Source organism: Ursus maritimus, unplaced genomic scaffold (assembly GCF_017311325.1).
Source record: "Ursus maritimus isolate PB19 unplaced genomic scaffold, ASM1731132v1 scaffold_3, whole genome shotgun sequence".
In the NCBI taxonomy this organism is placed as follows: Eukaryota; Metazoa; Chordata; class Mammalia; order Carnivora; family Ursidae; genus Ursus; species Ursus maritimus.
In genome coordinates, this window is record NW_024425563.1 from 83,807,765 (window position 1) to 83,832,418 (window position 24,654).

Here is a 24,654-nt window from a genome sequence, read left to right on the forward strand (position 1 = left end):
TTGTAGGACACTGAACGACTGTAACATTTTGGGATTTTTTAGGTAACATTAACCTGCCCATGAAAGAATATATACTGTCATTTAATTTTCCTTTCTTTTAAATTTCTTACAAAACACTGGGGTCTGAGAGGAGAAAGTGTTTGGACAACAGGTTATGACCCCAAACAAATGTGATAAAGGTAAGGTATCTTTATAAAGTGACCTAGATCCTTCACGATACCTCTCTGGATCTAGGGTGGAAAGCACGTTACAGAGTTAGCAATAGAAGAATTTAAACAAGCCACCCCACATGGCCTTTCTTCCTTCTTTGATAGAGAACAAATGGAGAGCTTTGGTACAATCCTGCTTCAGCCACTGACTGTGTGTCTACGGGGAAAATCATATAACTTCTCTGTGTCTTAGTCTTCATCTGAAAAGGATAACAGGGAGACCTCAAGGTTAAAGAAAACTTAAGAGAGATGTCAACCAGTTATATTGATTTGTATCCTAATTTGAAAAAAAGAATAAAATGTTTTATGAGACAAACAGGGACATTTGAATACTGAATACTAAGTAAATATTGAATAAGAATATACTGAATAAGAAATTGTTAATTTTTAGGTGGGATAATGGTATCATAGTTATGTTTTTTAAAGTCCTCTTTTAGAGATACATACTAAAATATTTACACTTGAAATGACGTGTCTGGGAATTGCTTCAAAATAGGGGGTCCAGAGTGAGTGGTGCTATTGAAGATACAAGGCTGGTCATAAATCAATAATAGTTGAAGCTGCATGATGATTATATTGAAATATCATTTGCTATTTTCTTAAATTTTGTATGTTTAGATTTTAAATAAATAAATGTGAGCCAAAAATAATCTGTGGTCCCTTCAAACTCAGAGTAAAATTTTGATTCGAGGATTACAAAGAAAAGAAAATGGTTATCCTTGTTTTGGTAAATAAGGGTTTATTATTTTTGCTGATAATTATAATTAGTAATGATAATAAAAAACTACAGTGTCCTGAGTAGACCTACCAAGAACATCAAATACATTGGACCATCCTTCAAATAAAAGGAATTTCCTATAATTTATAAAATGCCTTCTCAATGGAGAATGACTTATATTTGTTAAAGCAATCTTAAGCATCCATACATAGCAATATGTACAAAGCACCCCCAAATCTCAAATTCTCTAATAAAACTTGGGCAACAAGGTTGACAACTGAGAACGCTTAGCTGGAATGCAGAATTTCTGTAAGTAGTTTTATTCTTCATTGTAGTGGAAATGGAACTATGTTTTGTCTTAACGTAATGTGAAAATATTGATATATTCAGTATGTGAAAATCCATAATACCATGGTCTATACCAGACAAAACTGTTTTATGTTCTGTTGTCCTGAAAGACCAACATGAATTTGGTAAAGTAATAGCAATGATGTTCAAAGTATCAAAATGATGCATGAGAAAATGGATATGGAAGAGAAGTCTAAGGCTTCCTTGACCTGATTGAAAATGTTTAACAAGATGTTCAGTAATATGAATGCTTGCAAAAAGTCTTTTAAAAGATACTGGAAAATTGGAAGTAACAATGGAGATAAATAGTACCAAGGCAAGTTTGAAGAATCTCTTCTTTAAAAAATGAACTTGTAATTCCTGTGAATATTTCTCCACGACAAACCCAATAAATACTATACATAGTTATTTGGTTTTCTTAGCATAAGATCTTCTCTTTGGTGTTATAGTTGGGATTATCACAGAAGAATATCCTCCCTCCCTAAGTCTGTTTACCTGAAAAACGGTAAACCCAACCCCATCCCGTTCTTTCAATCCTTCCACAATCTTTTTGCCCTTTCTTGTGCGTATCACTTGTCCTGTAAACTTCCTGCAAACGTGAAGTAGTGTCCATGCTGTGGCTGAAACCACCTGGCTTCCAAAGCGTTGTAGTTAATCTTTAAAGACAGTGGTATCAGCCAGGTCATTAGGGCTGGTAGGAGGGAATGGATCATCTTCAAACTGTGACTTAAAATAGCCAAGTCACACCTGAGCCTTCCAGTGGCAGCACCCCCTTCATTCCCCCTTTCTCAGTGGATTTGAGTTACCTGCCCTTCTGTTGACTCACCCTGGTTCTCAGGTGACATTTCAAGAACTGATGCTACTTGAGCCACATGTTATTTTTAGATCTGGGGTTAGCGAACAGGAGGAGGCAGATTCAGATGAGGGGCTATGAAATGGATTTTGGCATCTTTGTATTTTTTTTTTCAGCCTCTTTCAAGATCTCCTGCTTTCTCCCTTCCTAGTTCTTCTAGGACCATATCTCTTAGGCAAGCAATAAAAATGTAGGACTAATGTAGCGGTTAAGCCCATGGGCTCGGGGGCCAGACAAGCTGTATTTATTTCCAGTATCTTACTGAAACTGTTCTTTTGAAGGTCACTGACTATCTCCTTATTGAAAAATCTAGCAAATTTATTGTGAAACTTCTTTCTTCATTAGTCTCAGCAGCGTATGTCACTGATGGTGACTTCTTCCTGCTTGACACTGTATTCTCACTTGCTTATGGATACCGTGCTTTTCTGATTCTTCCCCTACCTCCCCAATTGGATCTTCACGGTTTCTTTAATAACCATTTCCATTCATTCTGCTATTAAATGTAAGGATCCTTTCTTTTCTCTTTAAATACTCTCCCGTGGAGAGCTGACAGTTTTATGGCACTGCCTATCACCTCTACGCTCTTGCCTCCAAGGTTGATCATCTTTCCCTGGGCTCTGACCTTCACAACTCTGTCAAGTGGATGTCTTCATTTGTATTTCCAGTCATCACATTGAATTCGGCGTCATTTGGTTAAGGTTGTCACACTGTCCCTCCTGGAGTCAACTGTAGCTTTCTAACTACTCTCTCGGGCTTCAAACTTTAGAGTCATTTCTTGATGTGTGCAGTGGAGAAGAAGCCAGTGAGTTTTATCAATTCTTTCCTTGAAATGTCCTGTAATATCCGTCTCATCCCCTCCTTGTTAGCTGTAGCCTAACTTGTTACTTCATGTAAGTCATTATCACAACACCTTTGCCACTTTCTCTTACTTGAGCCTCCCTGTTTCCCGGTTGTTTTTCTTGGAAGAATATTCTCAGTTTCAAAACCCACCACAGTTCATTTTTCCAACAAGTCTAAACTCCTCTGCCTTGCTTCAGTGCTTATGATAAATTAAGCCAACTCCATGAACGAACAACTTTCCATAGCTTCCAGATATGAGCTCTCTGCCTTCATCAGCAACTCCTGGGCTCTTGCCAGGCCCATGTGTCCTGTTCACATTGTTTCCCTAATTTAGAAGGTTCTTCTTTTTACCCACCTAATTCCTAGCCATCCTTTGAGGCCAGGGCCCATCTTTTCCACGAAACCCTCTCTAACTCTGGCATTTAACACTGTCTCCCAGTACCTAAGGCATTTCTAGCCCTTTCCTCATTAAAGTGCTCACTTACACATGGCACATTTTATTTTTAAGTTGGTAACCTCCTCCAGGGCAGGAACTTGAGACAGTGTCTGACCATTACTGTGGGCTTGCTCTTGTTAAGTAAGCTTAGTAAGACTTCTTAGTCTGACTGAAGATGAAGTCTGATAATCACAAGTGTGATTATGTTGTTAACTCATAACTGTAAAGATGATTTACATTTTATAAATGTTCACAATGTTCCAAGCTCTTCCATGCACATTTATTCAATTTTTAACATGGGAAAAAATCTCTTCATTTTTCACATGAGGACCCTGCAGCTTTGGGACATGGAATGACTTGCTTAAAAGCTCACGGGGCTGAAAAGCTGGAATTCTCCACTAAACCACAATGCTTTCCATTCGTTTTTTAATTTCCAGTAAGATCTAACTGAAGCAGTAAATATGGGAGTAATAGAGACTATGATCCTATCTACCTCAGTTTCTTTAGGTTCCAACACAGAAATGTCTGGAGCAGAGTGTGATTCTCTTGTGTTCAGTCTCAGTGCTCCCTGCCCGTGAAATGCATGGGCATCCATTCAGTTCTTCAACTCAGAAACCAGAGTCATCTTCACCATTGCCCCTACCCTCACCTTCCCGTGTCCGTTTCACCATCAAACTCTTGAATTGTTTCCATTTCTCTTGAATTTCTCTACTTCCCTTCATGTCTCCAGCACCTTAGTCTAAGCTACCAGTACTCACTGCCTCTTCAAGAGTCTCCTTCCAGCTACTGTTATCCTCCCCAATTTGTTTTCCAATTAGAATAAGCTTTTCTGATGCAAATCTGACTGTGTCCCCCTATTCCCAAGCACTTTAGCAGATTTTTAAGCACTTATATGACATATCCCCAAATATTATTTTAAACATTTTTTTTTAAGATTTTATTTATTTGAGAGAGAGAGCACAGAGGGAGAGGAAGAGAGCACAGAGGGATAGGGAGAAGCAGACTCCCGCTGAACAGAGAATGCAGAGAGAGCAGATAGCAGAGAGCATGACGATGTGGGGCTCGATCCCAGCACCCTGAGATCATGACCTGAGCCGAAGTCAGACACTTAACTGACTAAGCCACCCAGGCGTCCCGACATATCCCCAAATCTTCAGTACGACCTACAATACTCTTCACGGTCTGACTCCATCTCACTCCACTTTCTCTATAGGTCGGATCCATTCTTTCAGTATCTCAGATATGCCTGCTACCTCCTACCATAGGTTGTTTTCCTTGCCTGGAACACTACTCCCCCTCCTACGCCCCCTTAACTCCTACCCATCCTTTATCTCATACACATTGTCACAGTCACTCCTCACCCCTAGTTAGCACATGGCTTTAAGCCCTCAGCATCATGTCTGTTTATAGTGAAGAGCTTCAAACTGAAATTCTCAATTCTGTCCTAGTGGACAACGTACACAAAGATGTCTCAATACTTTGCAGATGTTGAGGCTATAAGTTCAACTCAAAACAAAGAAGTGCCATATTGAAAAAGTAACTGGCGGGGGCGCCTGGGTGGCACAGCGGTTAAGCGTCTGCCTTCGGTTCAGGGCGTGATCCCGGTGTTATGGGATCGAGCCCCACATCAGGCTCCTCCTCCATGAGCCTGCTTCTTCCTTTCCCACTCCCCCTGCTTGTGTTCCCTCTCTCGCTGGCTGTCTCTATCCTGTTGAATAAATAAATAAAATCTTAAAAAAAAAAAAAAGAAAAAGTAACTGGCTATTAAGGGCAGATATAGTATCGATATGCTAACTTGTGTTTGAGACAAAGTGCTCTGAGCCTGGCACATTGTTCTAATGATCTCTGGCATATGGCAGGGCACAGTAAAAGGTGGGTCTGGCTTGGCCTCCATCCACATGCATCTCTTTCTGAATTATCCAGAGGGCCTACTATAAGGCAGGATCACCTTTAAGACCACTGCATAACATGGCCTTTGAGGGTAGTACAATAAACAAACTGCAGATTTTCAATATGATAACAAGAAGAAATGGATGCTCATCAGGTTTTTCAAATGTCATTCGAAAGGGTCAAAATTCTTATGGGTATGTGCAAAAGACAATTAAAAGATAGATTAAAAGATGAAGAATAATTACCTTTCTTGAGTAGAAGACTCACGGGTATAATGACTAGCTGGAATAAATCTTAGAATGTCGTTTATTTGCAAAATGCTACCAAGTAGCTGGGTAATAATTCACAGACTTCATAAAGCCTTAGAAGACTACCGCCTTAATGGAGTGTTTTTTCTATTTTACTTATTAAGATCGCCTTAATAATTCATGCATGGCAATACCTTTAACGAGCAACAAAATCTCACGTATCTCATTTAAACTTGGCAACTCTGCTGACAGTTAATATAGTCCTGTACCTCTGAGCCAGCAATTGCAGAGGGGCCCCAGGCTGTTAGTAACTGAAACCAGCCCATTTATGATAATCTGAAGACAAGTTATGTCCTAGATGAATAGTTGAATTTTATGATCATTTGCTAGGAAGATTTATTCATTCTTCATTTGTGGGGAGGCAAGAGAACAATAAAGAGCCCAAACTATAACTCCTGTTCCACATGGTAGCACTGGTCACTTTGCTTCTCTCTTAATGGCAACAACTGATTACCATTTTGTTTTTTGGAGGGGAACGGGAACTCCAATCAAGATTTTAAAGCTTCCCTATGATTAGCACCTATGTAGATAGTGAAAAGAGAGGGTTGTTAACACTATCCATTAGGCAAAGTGAATTATTCTCTGTTTTACTCAAATAAAGCATTTACCAGGCAATTTTATGAAGCCATCATCATTTCTTATAGGCACAATGCATGATGCATTCATCACTGTTTTTCATATAAAAAGAATGCTCCAGGTGATAATTCTCAAGATACTGTTGAAAATAAAATTTCAAAAGCAGACAATAATTTTAATACGTACTTACCTGTTATATTTATTTGATATGACACCACTCACTGCTATATCTACAGTAGTCTGACTGAACAGAAAGTAGACTCCATTTAAATCTATTCTGTATCCAACGTGCCTGTTTTATTTTTTTTTTATTTTTTATTTTTTTTAAAGATTTTATTTATTCGACAGAGATAGAGACAGCCAGCGAGAGAGGGAACACAAGCAGGGGGAGTGGGAGAGGAAGAAGCAGGCTCATAGCAGAGGAGCCTGATGTGGGGCTCGATCCCATAATGCCGGGATCACGCCCTGAGCCGAAGGCAGACGCTTAACCGCTGTGCCACCCAGGCGCCCCCCAACGTGCCTGTTTTAAATTTAAGTGAATCAAGTCGGAGATTCTCACTGATTCAGCTACTGTTTTCTTGCGTATGCCATTTCTTCAAAATATTAGTTAAATGAAAGTCAGTATAGGCCTGGCTTTTGGGAAAACACAGAACAACGTCACCATAAAAATTGGTTTCTACCCCCCCCCTTTTTTTAAGAAAATAAAGTTTTAAATTATTTATTTATTTATTTATTTAAGTTATCTCTACACCTAACCTGGGGCTCAAACTCATGACCCTGAGATCAAGAGTTGCTTGTTCTTCCAACCAAGCCAGCTGGGTGCCCTGATTTTTTTTTTTTTAAAGTAAGCTCTATGCTCAATGTGGGGCTTGACCTCATGATGTTAAGATCCAGAGTCTCATGCTTCACTGATTGAGCCAGGGAGGCACCCCCTATTTTGTTTATTTTTTAAAGTAAACTCTATGCCTAATGTGGGGCTCAAACTCACAGCCCTGAGATCAAAAGTCACATGCTCTACCAACTGAGCCAGCCAGGTGCCTTTGTTTTGCTTACTAATTCATGCCTGGCGATACCATCAACAAGTAACACAATCGCATGTATCTCATTTAAACTTGTCCTAAAATCCGACATGCCAAATAATATCAAATTGGGGTTCGCTACATGCAGAAGCATCCATACCTGGTATAAGGAGGGAGAGGCAGAGTGATTCTGGTCCATTTGTTGAAAGTGTCGGACACCAGGATCCGCTGCAGGTGGTAACGACTGCATTCAACATTGGTAGGTAGACAGTCCCTTACCAATGGATGCCACGATAATCCAAGATCTACCGAGTATTCCAATTCAATAGCTGGAACAGGAAACATTATTCTGAATAGAAATACATGTATGTAGACCCAGGAACCATAATTACTTATGTTTTCTTATGTTTTAATTCAAATGTCAATTTGATTGTTCCTCCGTATTTATGTTTCCTATTTCGAAATGTGTCTTGATTTTTCCGTCTGCACAATACCGGTTATTATTTTTCACTTTCCAGATTAAAATAGTTTTTCTTTTAAGAGGCTAGGATCAAGTGAAACATAAAGTAAATTTTCCTGAGCCACTCTGTATACTGAGAAACTCTCAGAACAATCATAACAAAACCATTGTTCAGGTGCAGTTAAAGCAATAGTAATGATAGATATATATTTATTGTTTAATCTAATAGTTACAGTATATTAGGAAATTACACAAACTACATATGTATATACTATAATAACCATACCATGTTTATTTATTTCATGGTTAGCATGCAAATACAAACATAGTGACCATATATTATAATGATTACTTCTTAAATAGTTTTAAAAAATTAAGCAACTTTCTCAAAACTTGACCATTCCACAGGGATCCTGACCAACAATGCCAATTTTGTCCCTGCTATTGGTAAAACTTCTCAGAAATGGCAAGATCTCTTTTGCTCACATATCCTGTTCTGCTGTGTTATGGAATATACAGGGTAATCATCGAGGTATAGAAGGCCATGCAATTTGTACCAAAGCATGCAGTCAGGCTGTGGGTCTAGGAAAAGCTATTTCTTTCTTTCTGTTCTGAAAAATCCAACTTCTAACCTATGTTTTGTATTCCTCTTTATTTCCTGCTTAAGTCTTTATAAAATCTGCTCGAGCCCCTACCTCCCTATTGAAATTGCTTTCTCTGAGGTCGTGATTCTCAATCTTGGCTGCACACTGAAATCACCTGGGTACCTTTAGAAACCACGAATGCCAGGGTTCCCCCCCCCCCAGGGATTGTGATTTCACTCCCCTGGGGCACAGCCAAGATGTCGGGCGCTGTCCAGCTTCCCAGGTGATCGTCATGTTCAGCCAGCGTGGGACCACTCACTGCAGCACGGTTCCTAGCAACCCTTCCTAGTGAAATACAGTGGTCCAGTTCTGTCTTCATTGTTCTTGTCCTTCCTACAGCGTTGGACATTATTGATTATTCCCTGGTTCTTGAAGCTTTCTTTTCTTTTGGAGGCCATTATTCTGAATCTCCTGTCTTACTTTCCCTCTGACTCCTGTGCTAACTAGCCCAGCTATGGGCATTCTTCCAAACTCCATTTCTGGGCTTCTATTCTCTGTGTATACTCCTTGGGCTTCAACTATTATCTCTGTGCCCAGATCTGCCAATTTTATGTCTCCAATTAATTTCCTTCATTCAATAAATGTTTACTCAGCCTGGCATTGCACCGGATGTTGGCATATTGTGACGCACAGTTTAGACAAAGTTCCTGCTTTCTATCTTGTAAATCCTCCTCCCTCAAGGGCATCTCCTCTTAAAGCTACTTCCACCCGAACTAAAGAAAAACTCAGCATTTTCTATCATAAATAAACATCTCTTCTTAAGTACCCAATTCTGTCAATGGTGATACTTTTGCACTGGTTTTCTGGGTTCAAAATTTAGAAATTATTTTAGAAATTTTACTCTTCTCTCTTCTTTACTCTCTATGTTCAAACTGGCACCTGGTTTTGAGATTTTTCTGCTTCTTTCCTTTGTGCTTGCATTGTCTCATATCAATTTTATCCATCCCATTTTTCTTCATGCCACACAGTGAGGACTTCATCACCTCCTACAGAGATGACCACTGAAGCTTCTTTATTGGGATTCTTCCCTACCCACCTTCATCAGCTCCTATGCTAATCTCCCTAAAACAGACCACGTCACTCCTCTGCCCTTGTGCTCCTTTATTCATGTCCTTGTCAAGCACAGATTCTTGTATGTGCCTTATTTAAGGCTCTTCTTCCTTAGCTGCCAACTCTGCTTATCCACTCTCCTCTTTGATTTTATCCTTCAGTTCAACCTTTTTCAAGAGGTTGCACCAGCCCACAGTAGAAAGTACACAGGACTGGGCTTATGAGGGCAGAGTGTCAGTCCTGGTGCTGCTGCAGGCCTCCTGGGTCATAACTTACCTCCTTGGGTTCTCATTGACTTCCTATGCTACTGAGGAAATAGGTATGTAGGACCCTAACGTCCTTTTTTATTTTCAAAATCAGCACTCTTCTCTCCTCCACTAGACGCAAATATTGCCTGTTCAGGCTGGTCTGCTCATGGTTTTCCCTATGGACTAGGAACACCCCCACCTCTGCTTCTTTGCTTATGCTGTTAGCCTCGCTTGGGATGTCCTTTCTTCTCTATTCACCTTTCAAATCCATTCTAATCATCAATGCCCACTTGAGGCTAAGCTTCTTTGGGAAATCTTCCCCAGACCCTTGGATTGGCCATCCATTGGTCATCTCATTCTCCTTTAAGCTTTCATTACATTTTGCATCAATACTAATCCATAGAGCACTTGATTTAGTCATTTATTGGACTCTAACTTTTTGAAGTAATCCCTCAACTAGACCTATTAAAGACAGATGTGTACCTTATACTTTCCCAAGTTCCACCCCTGTTGACGAGTTTAGTGTTGACTGATTGAATCTGAGGTAGAAGGAGCACTTCTGGGATTCCCCCTAAGATATGTCCCTTAAGTTCAAACTAAAGAAAATATGAAGTATCTGGACTTTGCAAGACCTTGGAAGTAATCAAATTCGTCAGATGTTGCCCCCTGGAATCTAAAACAGAACAAAGTCCTTGTGAACATTCTTGTCTGGTTCTCTTACAGGAAGAATGATAGGGGTGTTCCAAGTGTTCAGTGATGTCAGTCTTTATATCTCCTAAGATAGATGTGTGTGTGTGTATGTGTGTGTGCGTGCGTGCACGTGCATACATGCGCACGCATGTGTGCAAGGTATATGTAAGTATGTGTGTGTCTGTGCACAATCTAGAGGATGCAACTGGTCACAATGAGGGTGGCCTAGAATATGCTATGACCCAGAATAGCAAAAAGTATGAGGCAAAATGGGAACAACAAAATTTCATGATTCCTGGGGCGATGGAAAGAAGACAGTAGCTGAACTAATCCGAAGCCCTATGAATTAAAACCCATGTATACACAAATTCGTGGGTCAATCCTATTGCTGATTCTGGCATTCTCTATGTGATGAGAATCCCTAATTCTGCAAATCTTATAGTAAAAGAGAAATAAGGATTTTCAAAAAGAGATAAATTAGGCGTTATTACTTATATGTAAAGAAGTCTTCAAGTACCTATACTTAAAAATAAGCTCACATTCTGATGCTTTAAAAAATAGACTTCTAAAACTTAATGCATACACAACATTTTCAAGAATGCGATTATGGTTGGACTCACGTGCACTTCTGTTTTGCTTATAGACTGTCAGAGGTGCCACCGATGCCCCTCTACACACGTCTGTCCCTCTACATGGAAATGGAATATTTACCATAACAGGAGTCTGTGACCGAGCAGGAGGCAGCAAAATCGATCTGTAGGAATGAATCCTCATTCACAGCAATGTCTGTGGTGACCACATAGCGGGTGCTGGCCTTTTCAATGAAGACCAGGGCGTCACCAGAAGAGCCGCACACAGGCATCTTGGTGCCTCCTGGGTGGAGCAGCCATTTCCTACTATCCAGAGTTGTGAAATCATCCTCCAAGACCGTATTACCAGAAATATTTCCTCCGATAAGAATCTGAAAGGTATTTTTTAAGAAAACAAATTTTCAATATGGTTTCAAGATAGGAGAGAGTTCGGTCTTCTTGTTTATTTGTGTTTATCTGTCAGACTGCTCAACACTGGCGTCACACGGCAAGCATCCTGTCAGGGGCCTTTCAGAACGCTTTTGTTTATGTGGTCTGCTTGCCCAGCTGGCAAGAAGCGACAGAAAACAAATCGACAGATTGACAAAACCATTCACAACCTTCATGGGCCAAACTATGCCTTTGGAAACTACACGCACCCAAGCTGGGAAAGCAAAATTTGGCTTACATGTGATTATTTTCCATGCGAAATTTCTATTTAAGGACAGTCGTATCCTAAGGCATTTCAGTTCCAATTCTTTGCCTGGATTCTAACTGTTTGTTAACAGGTTCTTTGAGTTCTATTTGATATGCATTTTATTATGTATGAAGATCCTTTAGAACTGTCCATAAGGATGTTAGGAAGATTTATTTATTTCTTCTTCAAAGGCTAGGAAAGAGGATTTGGAAACGACTGCATGTGGTACCAATGCTAATTTGCACATTTTCCTTTTCAGAGAATTATAACCTCGTATCACGCTTGATAAAGTCCCTCTATCCATATGGCAGATTTCTCTATGTGCAGGACCTGGGCCTTCTGTTGTGTTGTTTGTTTTTATAGGCTCAGGCTCGAAGCTATATGGCATATCTAATCTAGCCGTGTGCCCATGGGCAAGTCATTCAATTGTGGGTCCGGGGCTTCCTCGACTGAACGAGGAGGCTGAACTGAATGCAATCCAGGCCACCTGCAGCTCGAGTGCCAACAATTATAATAGTTAATCTTGAATGCACTGACCTGGTCGATAACCCAGGGACTGTAGAAGTGCCCATTTTCAGACGGTTGCCACCAGCGGAGGCGAGTAGAAGCAGAACGGGCTTTCAAGGGTATCTCCAGGGCGATGTACCTGCCCACGTTGCTGGAGTTGCTGAAAAGGAACTCTTGAAGGAGACTCCATGACAGGCCGCCATTGAGCGAATACTGAAGAAGCACAGGTTGGCTCCTGGGGTCAGGAACACCTTTACCACATCCCAGTCTCATGAAGAACTGCACAAATCTGACACGAGTAAGATCTATTGTAGACTTTTTTTACTTCAGTGAGAAATTCACACTATTCACAAAAGACAAGCCCACAGGGTCATGGCGGGGGGAATGCATGGCTTTAATGAATATGATGATTTAATGAACGTCCAGAGCAATCATTTCAAAGTCCGATTTTCCTTTTTGACGTAAGGGAGTTAATAAAATGTGAAGTCTGAAAAAAAGGCAATTCTGTACCCGTATACATATTTTATGGCCCTCCACACAAGTGAGTCTGAGGGAACTGAGCATTCGCCGTACCCTCTGGCCATCCTATAAGAAGACGGAAGGGCTCCAAAGTCTCTCCAAGTGTGCGAGTGTGTATCGTTATCTATTTAAGATGAATTTGTCCTTAGTATCTGAAACTGGAAAAATGTTATGAATGTAGTTTATGCCATTAATTGGCAAAATCACCCATCCTATGGTTTTACCAGGTGTTTTTCAGATCTCCTGTTACTGGTTTGGGGAGACACATTTAAATGCAGCAGTTGTAGCACCTCTTTGTGAAAGGCCAGGCATCTTTTGGAAGAGGTATGTCAAGCCTGGGCTTCTTTTCCATCTTTTGTGCCAGGGGCAGGGAAGCATGAGTGTGGGGTGGTGGTGAGGGTGGGCTGTGCCAGCTTCTGACTATTGCTGGGTCTGGGATGGATGATACTGGCCATCGAGAACTGTGGCGGCCAGCCAGGGGCAGCCTTCCCAGCTGGCAGGGAGGTGGACGGAGTGGCAGCAACCAGCTAGGGTGCCAATGAAAACTAGCTCACATGTTATCTTTGGCAGGCAAGCTGCTGGTGCCTGGTCTGGCTGCCGTGCTAGCTGGTAATGCAGAATAAATTTCATGTGTAACCCAACACATACACCCAATTATGTATGCATGTCAAACATAGGAAGCATACTGGGACTTATTATAAAAGTTATCAGTTCCATATATAAAACCATGCGTTCTTCATGGGTTCCTCCCCTCCCCCATCTCCATTAACTAGGCATTCATTTATCTTATAACCCTGAGAAAATTGGGATTTTACATGGAGCGTTTTGAGGTCAATGTATGCAAATCCTACACAGCATGCTACTGAGATGAGATAAATAATGGAGCTTTTAACATTGGATTAATGAAAAAAAAATACATAGTTAGTACCTAGTGGACGTTGATATCTATAAAAACAATAACCATTTACAGAAAAATACCTTTTGGTCTACTGTCTACTTATATTGAGAAATGTTTATATATTAATTTAGTTATGGATAAATCCACATCGGAATTATTTAGAAAAGCCCAGTAATTTCCAAATTAGAGAACTCAGCTGCCAATGATAAATCTAAAATAAAGAGCATCAAATTAAACCATGTGCATTAAAATAGGAGGAAGAGAAATAAAATTTTGCTTTCTATTACTGTAAAATTATCTCACAGAATCGTATTTTTATGAAACATGGCCAAATTTATATTCAATAAATAAAAGATCTAGGTGAAAGAGGAGGATAAATATGTCAAGATCTATTTTAAGATACTCGGAAATGCTTTAAAAAACCAAAAACACAACTCCTTTTTTCACTTGCAAAAATAGGTCAGGGTTCCATTTTATACATGTTGAGTTGTCTTCTTTATTTTCCTGGCTAAGTTTTTGGCTCGTCAAATGATCAAGGGATATACATCTTGACAGGACATAATCCTCTGAGCCAGTTTAAAATGTTTGTTTCTGAGAGGCTGTGCTCAAATCAGAAAATGAGTGCCTAGAAAGCATGAGTAAATCATTGGAAAGAAATGTGTATAAAGAATAAGGCTAACTTCAAATATTCTTAACTTAAATTGCTAATGGATGGAAAATTAATGGTGGGTCATTTGAGGACGTATTCTATTTCAACTAAGCGTGGTGTAATTTTCCACATTGTTCAAGTGCTCATGAAAAGTATTCTCCAGAAGGTGGATAAAAAAGATGCAACATTATTTTCTTGAAGTGAAAGGAAGTGAAACATTGTCATTTCCTAGTCACCACCTTGTCAATAGCACTGATTTTGATATTGACTTGTGTCTGTTTAGCTATGTTTCATTTCTCATCTAGCTTATTTCACAAAGCTCTCTCGGTTTTAGGATGGAAATGACAGGAGCTGTGTCTTAACGGAGTCTCAGATAAGAGAGAAGCTCAGCATTTCCAACGGAAGGCCTTGTCCTTGAGAGGTCTGCTTCTCTCTGATTTGATTATGTTCTGTGACTGTACATCACAATGGGGCTTTTCAACAGCATCTAAAAACGTTTACCTAGCATGTGATAAATCCAGATCTCGTGTCATCAACATGCGCAAGCCATCTTCGTTGAAAAAGAGGTTGTTTCCACTGGAAAGGATTCCACACTTCCGAGATGGCTTCCCGCCACTCATTAATAAGAATCGATCGGATTCTAGCTGACCTGAAAAAAGTGGTAAAGGTGATTTACCTATGACCCCAAAGATAGTCATATTCTTTTTTAAAGGAATATGGTTAAGTGCTTTAGGCAGTTTTGAAATACAAAGTCATGACTAGTGAAGCCACATATTTTGGGAGAAGAGGTCTCTTCAACAGTTTAGCTTGTTTGAACTGTTTAACTTTGGCTGTATAATTTAAGGGGCCACATGACAGAAGGGGGGTGGGGCTTTTCCTGAGTAGCTATGGTCCAGGCAGCTGGGTCCTTCCTCTCAGCTCTCCTACGCTGCCAAAAATGACACTGGCTAGTCTGAGCGTGAGTCAGGCCAGAAGTAAGGGAGGGTAATGTAGTTTTTTCACTGGCCTCTTCGCTGTGTTTTTGCTACTCTGAGGACCGCGTCAGGCAGGTATTATAAAATATTTTTAAAAACACAGTTTTAATGGAAGAAGTTACAGTGTAATTTAATATTTTCTATTAAATAATGTCTTTCAAAACCAGCTTACAAATCTCTCCAGATACTTATCTTAGATCTAGTGGGGGTTTTTTGATTGTGGTAAAATGCAAATAACACAAAATTGATCATTTTCAATATTTTAAAGTGAACTCAGTGGCATTTAGTACATTCATACTCATGTTGTGCAACCATCACCACTACCTTGTTCCAGAACTTTTTAATCACCCATGAGGGAAACCGTATACCCTTTAAGCAGTCACTCCCTATTGCCCTCTCACCCAGCCCCTGGCAACCACTAATCTGCCTTCTGTCTCTATGGATCTGTCAATTTTGGATGTTTCACAGAATCATATGATATATAGCCTTTTGTGTCTGACCTCTTTCACCTGGCATGTTTTCAAGGTTCATCCATGTTGTTGCTTGAATCAGTATTTCATTCTTTTTTTTGGCTGCATCATACTCCATTGCACTGATATACCTAAATCTAATATTAAATTGTACCTCACAACCATAAATCTACTATAACAATTTTATAAACAACTTGGGAAAAAGAAGTCTTTTGGTCCCACTATCCTAACACACGTAGCTGTTACATTTGTTTAAGACTTTCTCTTATGAGGGGCGCCTGGGTGGCTCAGTCACTGGGCGTCTGCCTTCGGCTCAGGGAGTGATCCCGGCATTCTGGGATCGAGCCCTGCATCAGGCTCCTCCGCTGGGAGCCTGCTTCTTCCTCTCCCACTCCCCCTGCTCATGTTCCCTCTCCCGCTGGCTGTCTCTATCTCTGTCAAATAAATAAATAAAAAATCTTTAAAAAAGAAAAAGACTTTCTCTTATGAGAATATTTTTCCATTGTTTTATCAGAGTACATATCCAAGCACATTTTTCTATAACATTTTCGTCACAGACAATGATGTTAGATTCTAGGTATAAAACTGAGGTACAGAAAGTGAGAAGAGGCTGCTCAAGGAGCTGATGATAAACAACGACAGGAATTTATATTTTTGGAAACTTGTTCCCTCTACCCAAGATTAACTGTCTAGAGACAGTTCCTAAAATTATCATTAATCAGCAATTCCATGTGAGAGAAAAAGTGGTGAAAATAGCTTTAGTTTTCTCAATCATGGCCTTGCTCATTCTCATTGCATTGCCTCAAAAACGGAACCCTATATAATTCAGAATGAAATGAAGGCGTGGGTGGTACCAATTGTAAGGATAAATAATGAATGTTAGAGTGAAATTCATGATTACTTCTATATTACAAATTACATTTACTATGTAAGTTCTTTCACAAAGCTCCATAGGATTTATTTTAAAAGATTACCTTCAAAATCATCCTTGAGAAAATCAGGATTTTTGGTGCTTATTTTACAGGTGGGACCTGAGTAGCCGGGATCACATATACACTTGGTTCCATTGATACAACTCCCATGTCCGTTACACATCTCTTCACATTGGGGACCAATATAGACATTATCGATGGCCCACGTCACTGGCTGAGAGCCTGCAGGGTAAAATCCTTGGTACCATCTGAAACGCACAGATCTGGAAAAGAGGCACAAGTCTTTTAAAATCGCATCAACAGAACAACGTAAGCTCAAAATAAGGACATCTGATCAAGGAGCAGCGGCCAGTCAGTGCCTCTGCACCACACTCACGAAGTAGAAAACATGGTTTGACATTTCACGAACACAAACTCCATTCCTCAATCTCCAGGATTTTGCCAATTTATGTTTTTGCTTCCTGTAAGCCCTTCCCAATCCTATCACCAGGTCAAATTCCACCTGACCCTCCACCTTTTTCAACAGTGACTTCTTTGGTGATGCTTTCTCCATTCTGACCATCTACACTCCGCATAACTAATCTTTTTCTTCATAAATTGAGGTAAAATTCACGTAACAGAAAAGCAACCATTACTTATTTAAGGGGTATGACTTGGGGGCAGTCAGCACATTCCCAGTGTTCAGCTAACCACCACTTCGATCAAGTTCCAAGACATTTTCATCACCCCAAAGGGAAACCTTGTGTCTATTAAGCAGTCAGTCCCCATACCATCCTAGCTCCAGCCCCCGACAGCCATTAATTAATTTTATTTCCAAGTAAATTGTCCTATCATATTGTTGATGATAGCTTCTTGGAAATAACCTACATATTTAGGTAGTAGTCCAAAAATAGTTTAGTATATTTTATTAGACACAAAAGTCAATTCAAAGAAGACAGGTTTATTTTTGAGGGGCTAGACATAGAGACGGCATGCACACTCCTTTTTGTACCCTATGAACGTGTCCCATTTTCAGTGATCATAGAAACCAAATTCAGAATAATTTTTTAAATTTGAGAAATAGAAATTAGAAGTCAATTTTGGAAGTACTTATTAGGCTTCTAAAGTTTAGTAGATAGTAAAGCAGATGGAGTCAAGTTCCCACATATAATTTTAACCCTAATTTCATTGTTTATCTCAAGACTCCAACCATACTGAGCTGCTCCCAAAATGCCAGTTCATAATTACATTTTATTTTCAAATACTTGTCAGAGTTTAGTCTTGGCAAGAAGCACTTTCTACCCTTTGAACTTTCAGACTGCTGAGCTGAGGGAAATGGCTAGAGCTTTCCTTTGAACAAAAGCCTACATGGATTTTTTTGAACTTCTTATTTATTCAAATGTCCTGAATACAAATGAGCCACCTTGGTTGGATATTTATTATTGTTCACCTGCCTTGACACAGAAACTGCAAGCACTGTGATAAATGGGCTGAAGGGTCTGGTTTCACTGTGCTTCCCTTCTGCTGAAATCTTATTTTGAAAATTTCTCACTGCCACCCTCCCTGGTGAATGTCAGCGTTTGTTCTCCTAAGCCAGTGGTATTCAAAAGGAACTGTTTTTCAAACGTAAACTTAAAATTTCAAGCACACAACAGTGCTTTCTTCAGACAGGGGTTTTGGTTGACTCATTATGAAACTGTACAAAGCAAAAGCAATTAGGAAGTTTTACAGACAAAAAGGCTCCTAGATGAAAAGGACACAAAGGTGATGTGAATAAAACTCAATGGAAGCTCCATACTTCATGCTTCAAAGGTGAATTGACTAGATGTGGAGGCAAACACGGTCATTTTTGCACCTGAAAACATCTCATATGCTTTTTTGGTACCTGGGGTCCAGTAAGAGCACAGAAGAGGGTAATTTAAATATGGGTTATATATATATTTTTTAGCATCTAGCTTGTACTGTCACTATGGACCATGCTGAATACAAACCAAGCAATGGTTCACTGAGTTGGAGAAAATTTAACTTTTGCCTTCCAGCAATTCATGCCTGTGTGGGTTTTAAGAAGAGTGTTAATTCTTTTCCTGAAACAAGGACCAGACAACACTATTAAGGAAAATTCTTCTCTTTGCAGAAGTGGTTGAAGGCAGTTTGGAAGGTCGGTTTATACCATTCTGAGAGCGGGCATGCCTCTCAACAGATTTCTTTTCTTTTTATAGAAATAAAAATGACACGGAGTACAAAAAACACAATGGCCTAAGTTCTATCCCTTTATCATTGGAGGAGATATATTTTTAACTGACACTCAGTAGCAGTGGGTGAAAATGTATACATTTCTAATGTTCAAATTATATTGCCTTATGACTTCTCTCATTCAGATTTCCAAATTGTATTTCCTCATGCATCAGCACAGCCCCGCGGACATCACCAATTCTGAGAGAGGTGGTTTCCATGACACTGGAGCAACTGTCCTGTGACTTCATTCCATATTTCTTTAAATAGGATTGTTTCCATGTGGGAACGTGCTGAAGCGAGTCTCAGTTGTTAAAACAATGTAAACTCATGGCCTACACCCTATCTTTAGGGTGGTTTCCTAGTTTACCCAATTCTTAGCTGAGCAATAGGAAGAAATGAGAGGTCCATTAAAGAGAAAATTGGGAGCTTTTCAACAATAACCATAATGGTCACAATCTGGGCCATAGGTGTCTGCGTGATTGGCCAGCAGGCCTTTCCCTGCCTACACTGCCCATAAGCGTGGATTTTTGGCAGCTAGGCTTCTGTTGCATGGCTTAGCTTTCTGGCTATAGCTGATTGATTTAGATTGTCTTTTCTAGAAATGTGGAATTAGGAGTTCTGGCACGTGAGAGCAGTCGTTTGTTGAGTGATGTTAAGGTCAACATGATAAAAATGAGGGTCACATACTCCTTTTGCTGAAGTCCTCACACTTTGAGTGGGGTCCATGAAATTCCCCAATATGCTTCTCCTAAGTTCTTCTACTTTTTGATAAGCCCCTTCATATTTCCTGCAACATCGGATCTTAAATAATAGAACTGATTTTGGGTAAAAAGTGTTTCCTGAGCTCTTTCTCCCTGCCCTATTCTTCTATAGACAGTCCTCCCCACCCCCAGCAATAACAGCTTTCTGGTTGTGCCGGCTGAATTGTCAGCTCTATCTTCTAGAGAACCATGAGGACATTCTGCTTAGTAATGCTCATTTTTTTTTTAATAGTTGGATTTTCCATTGGGATCATATCCTGGTGTAATAGCAAGAATTAATAAATGACATCCATGACAGCTCAAAATATTACAGTCCTTAGCAATCAAATTATAAAAATTATGCTGATGACATGATGAGAAGCAAATGGATTTATGTTCAAAGAGAATACGGACTAGTGAAAAGTCACTTTCACCCTTTTGGAAAAGTACTAGGTATTAGTCGTTTTGCTTGAAGACCCAAGACTTCTAATTATGCTGAGTTTCACACTGGGAATGTAAATCTGTTTCCATCTTGAAAGTATATTAGTACTTTCTTCTTTTCTTGACATACCCTGAAAGAACAAGTTCTTTCTTCTGAGAGAAAAGACAAATTCTGAGGCAGCCTGCTTTATTGACTTCCTCTCTTTGTTTGCTTACATTATTAGGTTTAGTTTTTGAACTATTCATTTCAATTCTATTAGAATTGAAGTCCTTTATCTCCAAATAGCTTTCCGACAGACAAGTCAAATACATGGAGCAAGAATGCTGAGAGAGGTTGGAAAAGCAGAAATGCCTGGAGGGGGGAGAGCGGAACAATTTTTTTTTTTTTTTTTTTAATGAGGCACCTAGAATATTCTGTGGGCTTCCATCCTCTCGCTGTTCCCTCTCCCTACACAAGAGACAAAGGTAGATGTCTGAAAGTCATAAAATTCTTACTCCATTTATATTGGGAGCTGGGGGCAGGTGGGGGGGATTACAATATTAGGAGAAAACCATATTTCTGTTGCTTTCTCATGGATCTAATAAAGACCCGTGGGGGATGTGAATCACTACAGAGTGCGGTCCAGGATGTACTCTTTTAAATCTATCTTCGAACTCTGAGTAGTGTGTCAGCTCAGAGCCCCATGTTTAGAGTATCCACTGATCTGCTGAAGTGGAGAACTAGGGGAGGTCACCCCCCATGAAGTGGCAAGCCAACGGTGACATCGGGGAGAACATCGTCAAATGAGAAAGATGGCGGTGTGAAGCGGCAGGTCCTCACCCGCAAAGGTGCAGCTTCCCAAAGTGCACGACCTCCCTCCTCCAGCCCTGGGTGGTCCCCGCGTAGTAGGTGCTGCTCGGGTGGTGCTCGGTGGAGCACAAGGAGCTGACGTGGCTGCTGCTGTGGTAGCACAGGGGGAGCAGCAGGTGCCAGGTCGCCCCGAAGTCCCTTGAAAACTCCAGTCTGACTGGATCGGTGGATGAGCTATCCGTGGAGCAACCCACGTTGATCTTGGGGAGGAAGGAAAAAAGCGATACAAATTACTTCAGAGCAACAGGCCTTGAAATGATTCACCACTTCGTTCTTTTCTCGAGAGTCCATTTTCCTGGGAACTGTCTTGCTGAAATATTTAACACTATAAAATTCTGTTTTGCCTAACTGAGTAATATCATATATTACCTTCAAATAATAATTTTTTCATAAAGAACCTCAAAGGGCCTCATAAAAAATTTATTTTCCCTCCTTTTATAAAAAGCTAGGAAATGGGTAAGGCAGAGGCTGGTGTGGATTCCAAATTTTACCTCTGGCCTACTTTCACAGCCAAGCCAAGCAAATCGTAATGAAAAGACTGTTTCCTGACTTCTAGCCATTAGCTTTTTTTCAGTCCACGAGAGAGGAAGACCCTCTGTTTTCCTCCTTGCGACACCTTCCAAATAATCCTCAAAGTTCTGCACGCAAAAAAACTTCAGTATGTATTCAATATTAAGACAAAACGAAACACAATTATTGTCACTATTTCCGTGGCACAGGGAGAACGTTTTTCAGAAAGACCTTCTTAACCATTAGGGAAATAACCACTTCATTCCTTTTTCCATGCTTTCAAGTAAATAAACTAAAACTTAATTAAATAAATGCATGTAATTCTTTCTATGCAATTTTCCCCTCTTGCAACTGAGATTAATATTTTCTTGGTATTGTAGCACCCAGATATATTCATATTTATAATTTTTGTTGTTGAACTTACTCCTTTACCTTTTGATGAGGAAACTATTAACATTAGATAAACTTTTCAACTAGAGGTATTTGTTTCTACCTAGATCTCCTGAAAACAGAACAGGGCCACATGTGCTATCTTTTTAAATTAACATTTAAAGCATGCATTTAGACAATATAATAGAAGGTTATTTAAGTAACTTAAAACTAGAAAATATAACAGAGAGTCTAAAATAGATATAGAATAATTTCTCTATGAAAGCATCATTTGGTCTCTGACTTTTGAGATGCAAAAGACAACTCTAATTTAGAGGCTACTGAGAGTTAACCTAAAACAAATATTCAGAATTTTGTTGATGCAGTTAGGCACCACTGTAAGCCTTCCCAAGGTAGAGAGAGATCTCGGCTATGAAACAAGCATTTTTGAAAAGTTAGTACTACTGAATGCTGGCACAACGCACCCTTGGTCCTGCTGATTTTATCTAAGTGCTTGAAATACATAAAAGTATCTTTTATACATTATTAATTTGCTCTCTTCCAAATTATAAGGAGTCCATGAATATTAATGAAATACACAAAAATTATAAAAATAGTGTAGTGTTTTTTTATCTGTCGAATCCATGGTGGCATCATGATAAATATTATATAAATGTGCCCGGCATGGTACAGCAGTAGTTACACTGACTGGGTCTTAACTAACACGTAAAAATTGTGACAACAATAATACTAGAATAGTATGACTCTTTTCGTTTTCATCATGTTTAAAATAATTTATTTCAACAACTTCCCATCATAGTAGGTAGGGAGATTATGTCATAAATAAAGGACAAAAATTCAGAAATATAAACCTTAGTAGGACAATTGGTTCTGCTAATAAAAATGAATTATGATGTGAAACCTTTTTTGTCCCTGCACAAAAATGTAAAGTCATAATGCATGAGATTATCTGAGATTTTCCTTCTCTTTCCTGGCTTTTGCTCAAGATAAAATTTAAAGCATTTCTGACAGAACCATGTCAAGTACCTCAAATTGTATGATGGTGTTCTCGTTCACATCCAGGTCACGAGTGGTAATGGAATGCTCACCAACTTCATTTGAAACAAATACCATTGCTGAATCTTCCTCACTGTTATGTAAGAAAACAACAAGAAATCCATTGGGCGAAAGTTCATCGTGATTTGTATGGGGCAATGGTTTTATTTTAGCGTCTCAATTAAAGACTTACGGGGCTCCTTTTGAGGAATACGGGCAATAAAGGCCAATGTTACCACCAGGATAGAAAAACCAATTGTCTTCTCTGGGTCCAAAGTCAAATGTATCCAGAAGCATCAGAGGGTTGTTTAGATTATTCCCATCAATAATGAAGTCATCAACAATCCAGATTTCTTCTTTCTTACCTAAGGCATTTTTGGATTAAAAAAAAGTTTTTCCAATGGTGAAAATCGCAGAGACATTTTTGCTCGTTAGAAGAAAGAAAAGGACAGAAAGGAATCCATAACAACAGGTTAAAAATATGCCTTCCAGACAAAGAAACACATACTATATGACAGTGTATTTATAGCAATTGAGGTATGAAAACATTAAGCTGTCAATCATATTAAGTTGACAGAGCAGGAACAGCCTCACTGGCTTTGGAAAGCTGAGAGGGTTTGTGAAAATGTGCTCCCCTTCCAGTCACAGTGCGGTGGTGCTGCAGACCCTCCACTGCCGAGAATGGGATTCGAGTTATGTTTTCATGGTATCAAGGGATCTGGAAGATATCTGCATCTGTGAGCATAGGCGGTCAAGCCTGAGGATTTAAAACTGAGGTATGCTAGTCAACTTGAGGAGCAACTCATTACCTTTTCGAGTCAACTCATGACGAGGCATCATGCTATGGTCAGGCCAAAGGACTGCGGTCATGAAAACACTGGCCTGATGCATAATTTTATTTAATTGTTAAAACTACACAGAAGAATATACTCAGTGTTATATACATTTTTTAAATGTTTTTCAGAACTTTTATGTTTATTTGAAGATACGTGGAACTATCCAGAAAACTAGTAAAATCACACCATAGGCTGTCATAGAATTTGATTCAGCAACACAGGCTGGGTGTCGAAGGAAGAGACCTACAGAGTAGAGAGGAGGGCAAACCCAGGCTGCCTTGGCAAAGCGCGGTCTGGACTCAAGAAAACAAGGAGATAAGACCATGCCAAGCAGACACATCAAGATTCCCCAAGGTTGCTTCTTCATTGATTTCTACTTTGATTACAATTCTTACAGACTATCTATATATATTATAAATATATATATATATAATCTGTAAACAGGAGCCTGTAGAAATAACCTGATGATTTAAATGAAGTCACGTGTGTCTCTCTCTCTCTAATCCTATCACTGTTCTAATTCTAGTAGCTTTCTTCTCTTTTCTTGTTTTGGAAGCAGCTGGTGAAAACAATAAAGAAAAATCAGGTAAGCATTCCATCCATAACATGAAGACAATAATCCTCTGGATTGTGAAACTTGGTTGTATTTATTTACATTTATTTGGTGATTATAAAAGATTATTTTTTCTGTTCATAATAAGTTAAAAAAATTTTTGGCTTACTAGTTATAAAGTAAAAATTCAGGTTAAATTTTAGAGATAGCAGTACATTTTTCTTACTCATTTCTCTGTTACCTCTGCAAAGAATCTGCTTAATGGGATATCTCCATGCTTACTCAGGCCATTAAATGCATGATTTGGTAGAGTCTGGTCCTTTATAATCAGCAGTTAATAGAAATATTGAAAGCAATAAAACATTACAAATTTGTCTGAAAATGCTGTTAAATTATACATTCACTTTAACTTACCACTGAAGCGGGTGTGTGTGATAAGAATATTTTATCTAAGGCACTTTCTGCTTGGTGTAAGTCCCTGTCACTTTGTCATGGTATTTTGCTGGAATGTTGTTCTGTCTCAATAATGAAATGCCACACTCAGAAGAACTATTTATTCTTAAATGAATTTAGCAGGAATG

General features: G+C 39.4%; 1 protein-coding gene and 1 non-coding gene across 3 annotated transcripts in view; both read right to left on the minus strand.

Moving 5' to 3' along the window:
- The window catches only part of RELN (reelin), a 475,458-nt gene that overhangs the window by 51,833 nt on the left and 398,971 nt on the right, over positions 1 to 24,654 (minus strand). For both annotated transcript variants that reach the window (XM_040644349.1, XM_040644350.1), the window contains exons 39-46: positions 22,878 to 23,049; positions 22,676 to 22,778; positions 20,720 to 20,949; positions 16,547 to 16,767; positions 14,630 to 14,777; positions 12,093 to 12,351; positions 11,001 to 11,250; positions 7,358 to 7,526 (exon numbers count right to left, since the gene is read on the minus strand). In XM_040644349.1, coding sequence (XP_040500283.1) covers positions 7,358 to 7,526; positions 11,001 to 11,250; positions 12,093 to 12,351; positions 14,630 to 14,777; positions 16,547 to 16,767; positions 20,720 to 20,949; positions 22,676 to 22,778; positions 22,878 to 23,049 — 1,552 coding nt within the window. The remainder of the gene's footprint in view (positions 1 to 7,357; positions 7,527 to 11,000; positions 11,251 to 12,092; positions 12,352 to 14,629; positions 14,778 to 16,546; positions 16,768 to 20,719; positions 20,950 to 22,675; positions 22,779 to 22,877; positions 23,050 to 24,654) is intronic.
- Positions 7,142 to 7,214, minus strand: TRNAK-UUU. The gene has a single exon. It is a non-coding gene; the product is annotated as a tRNA-Lys (tRNA).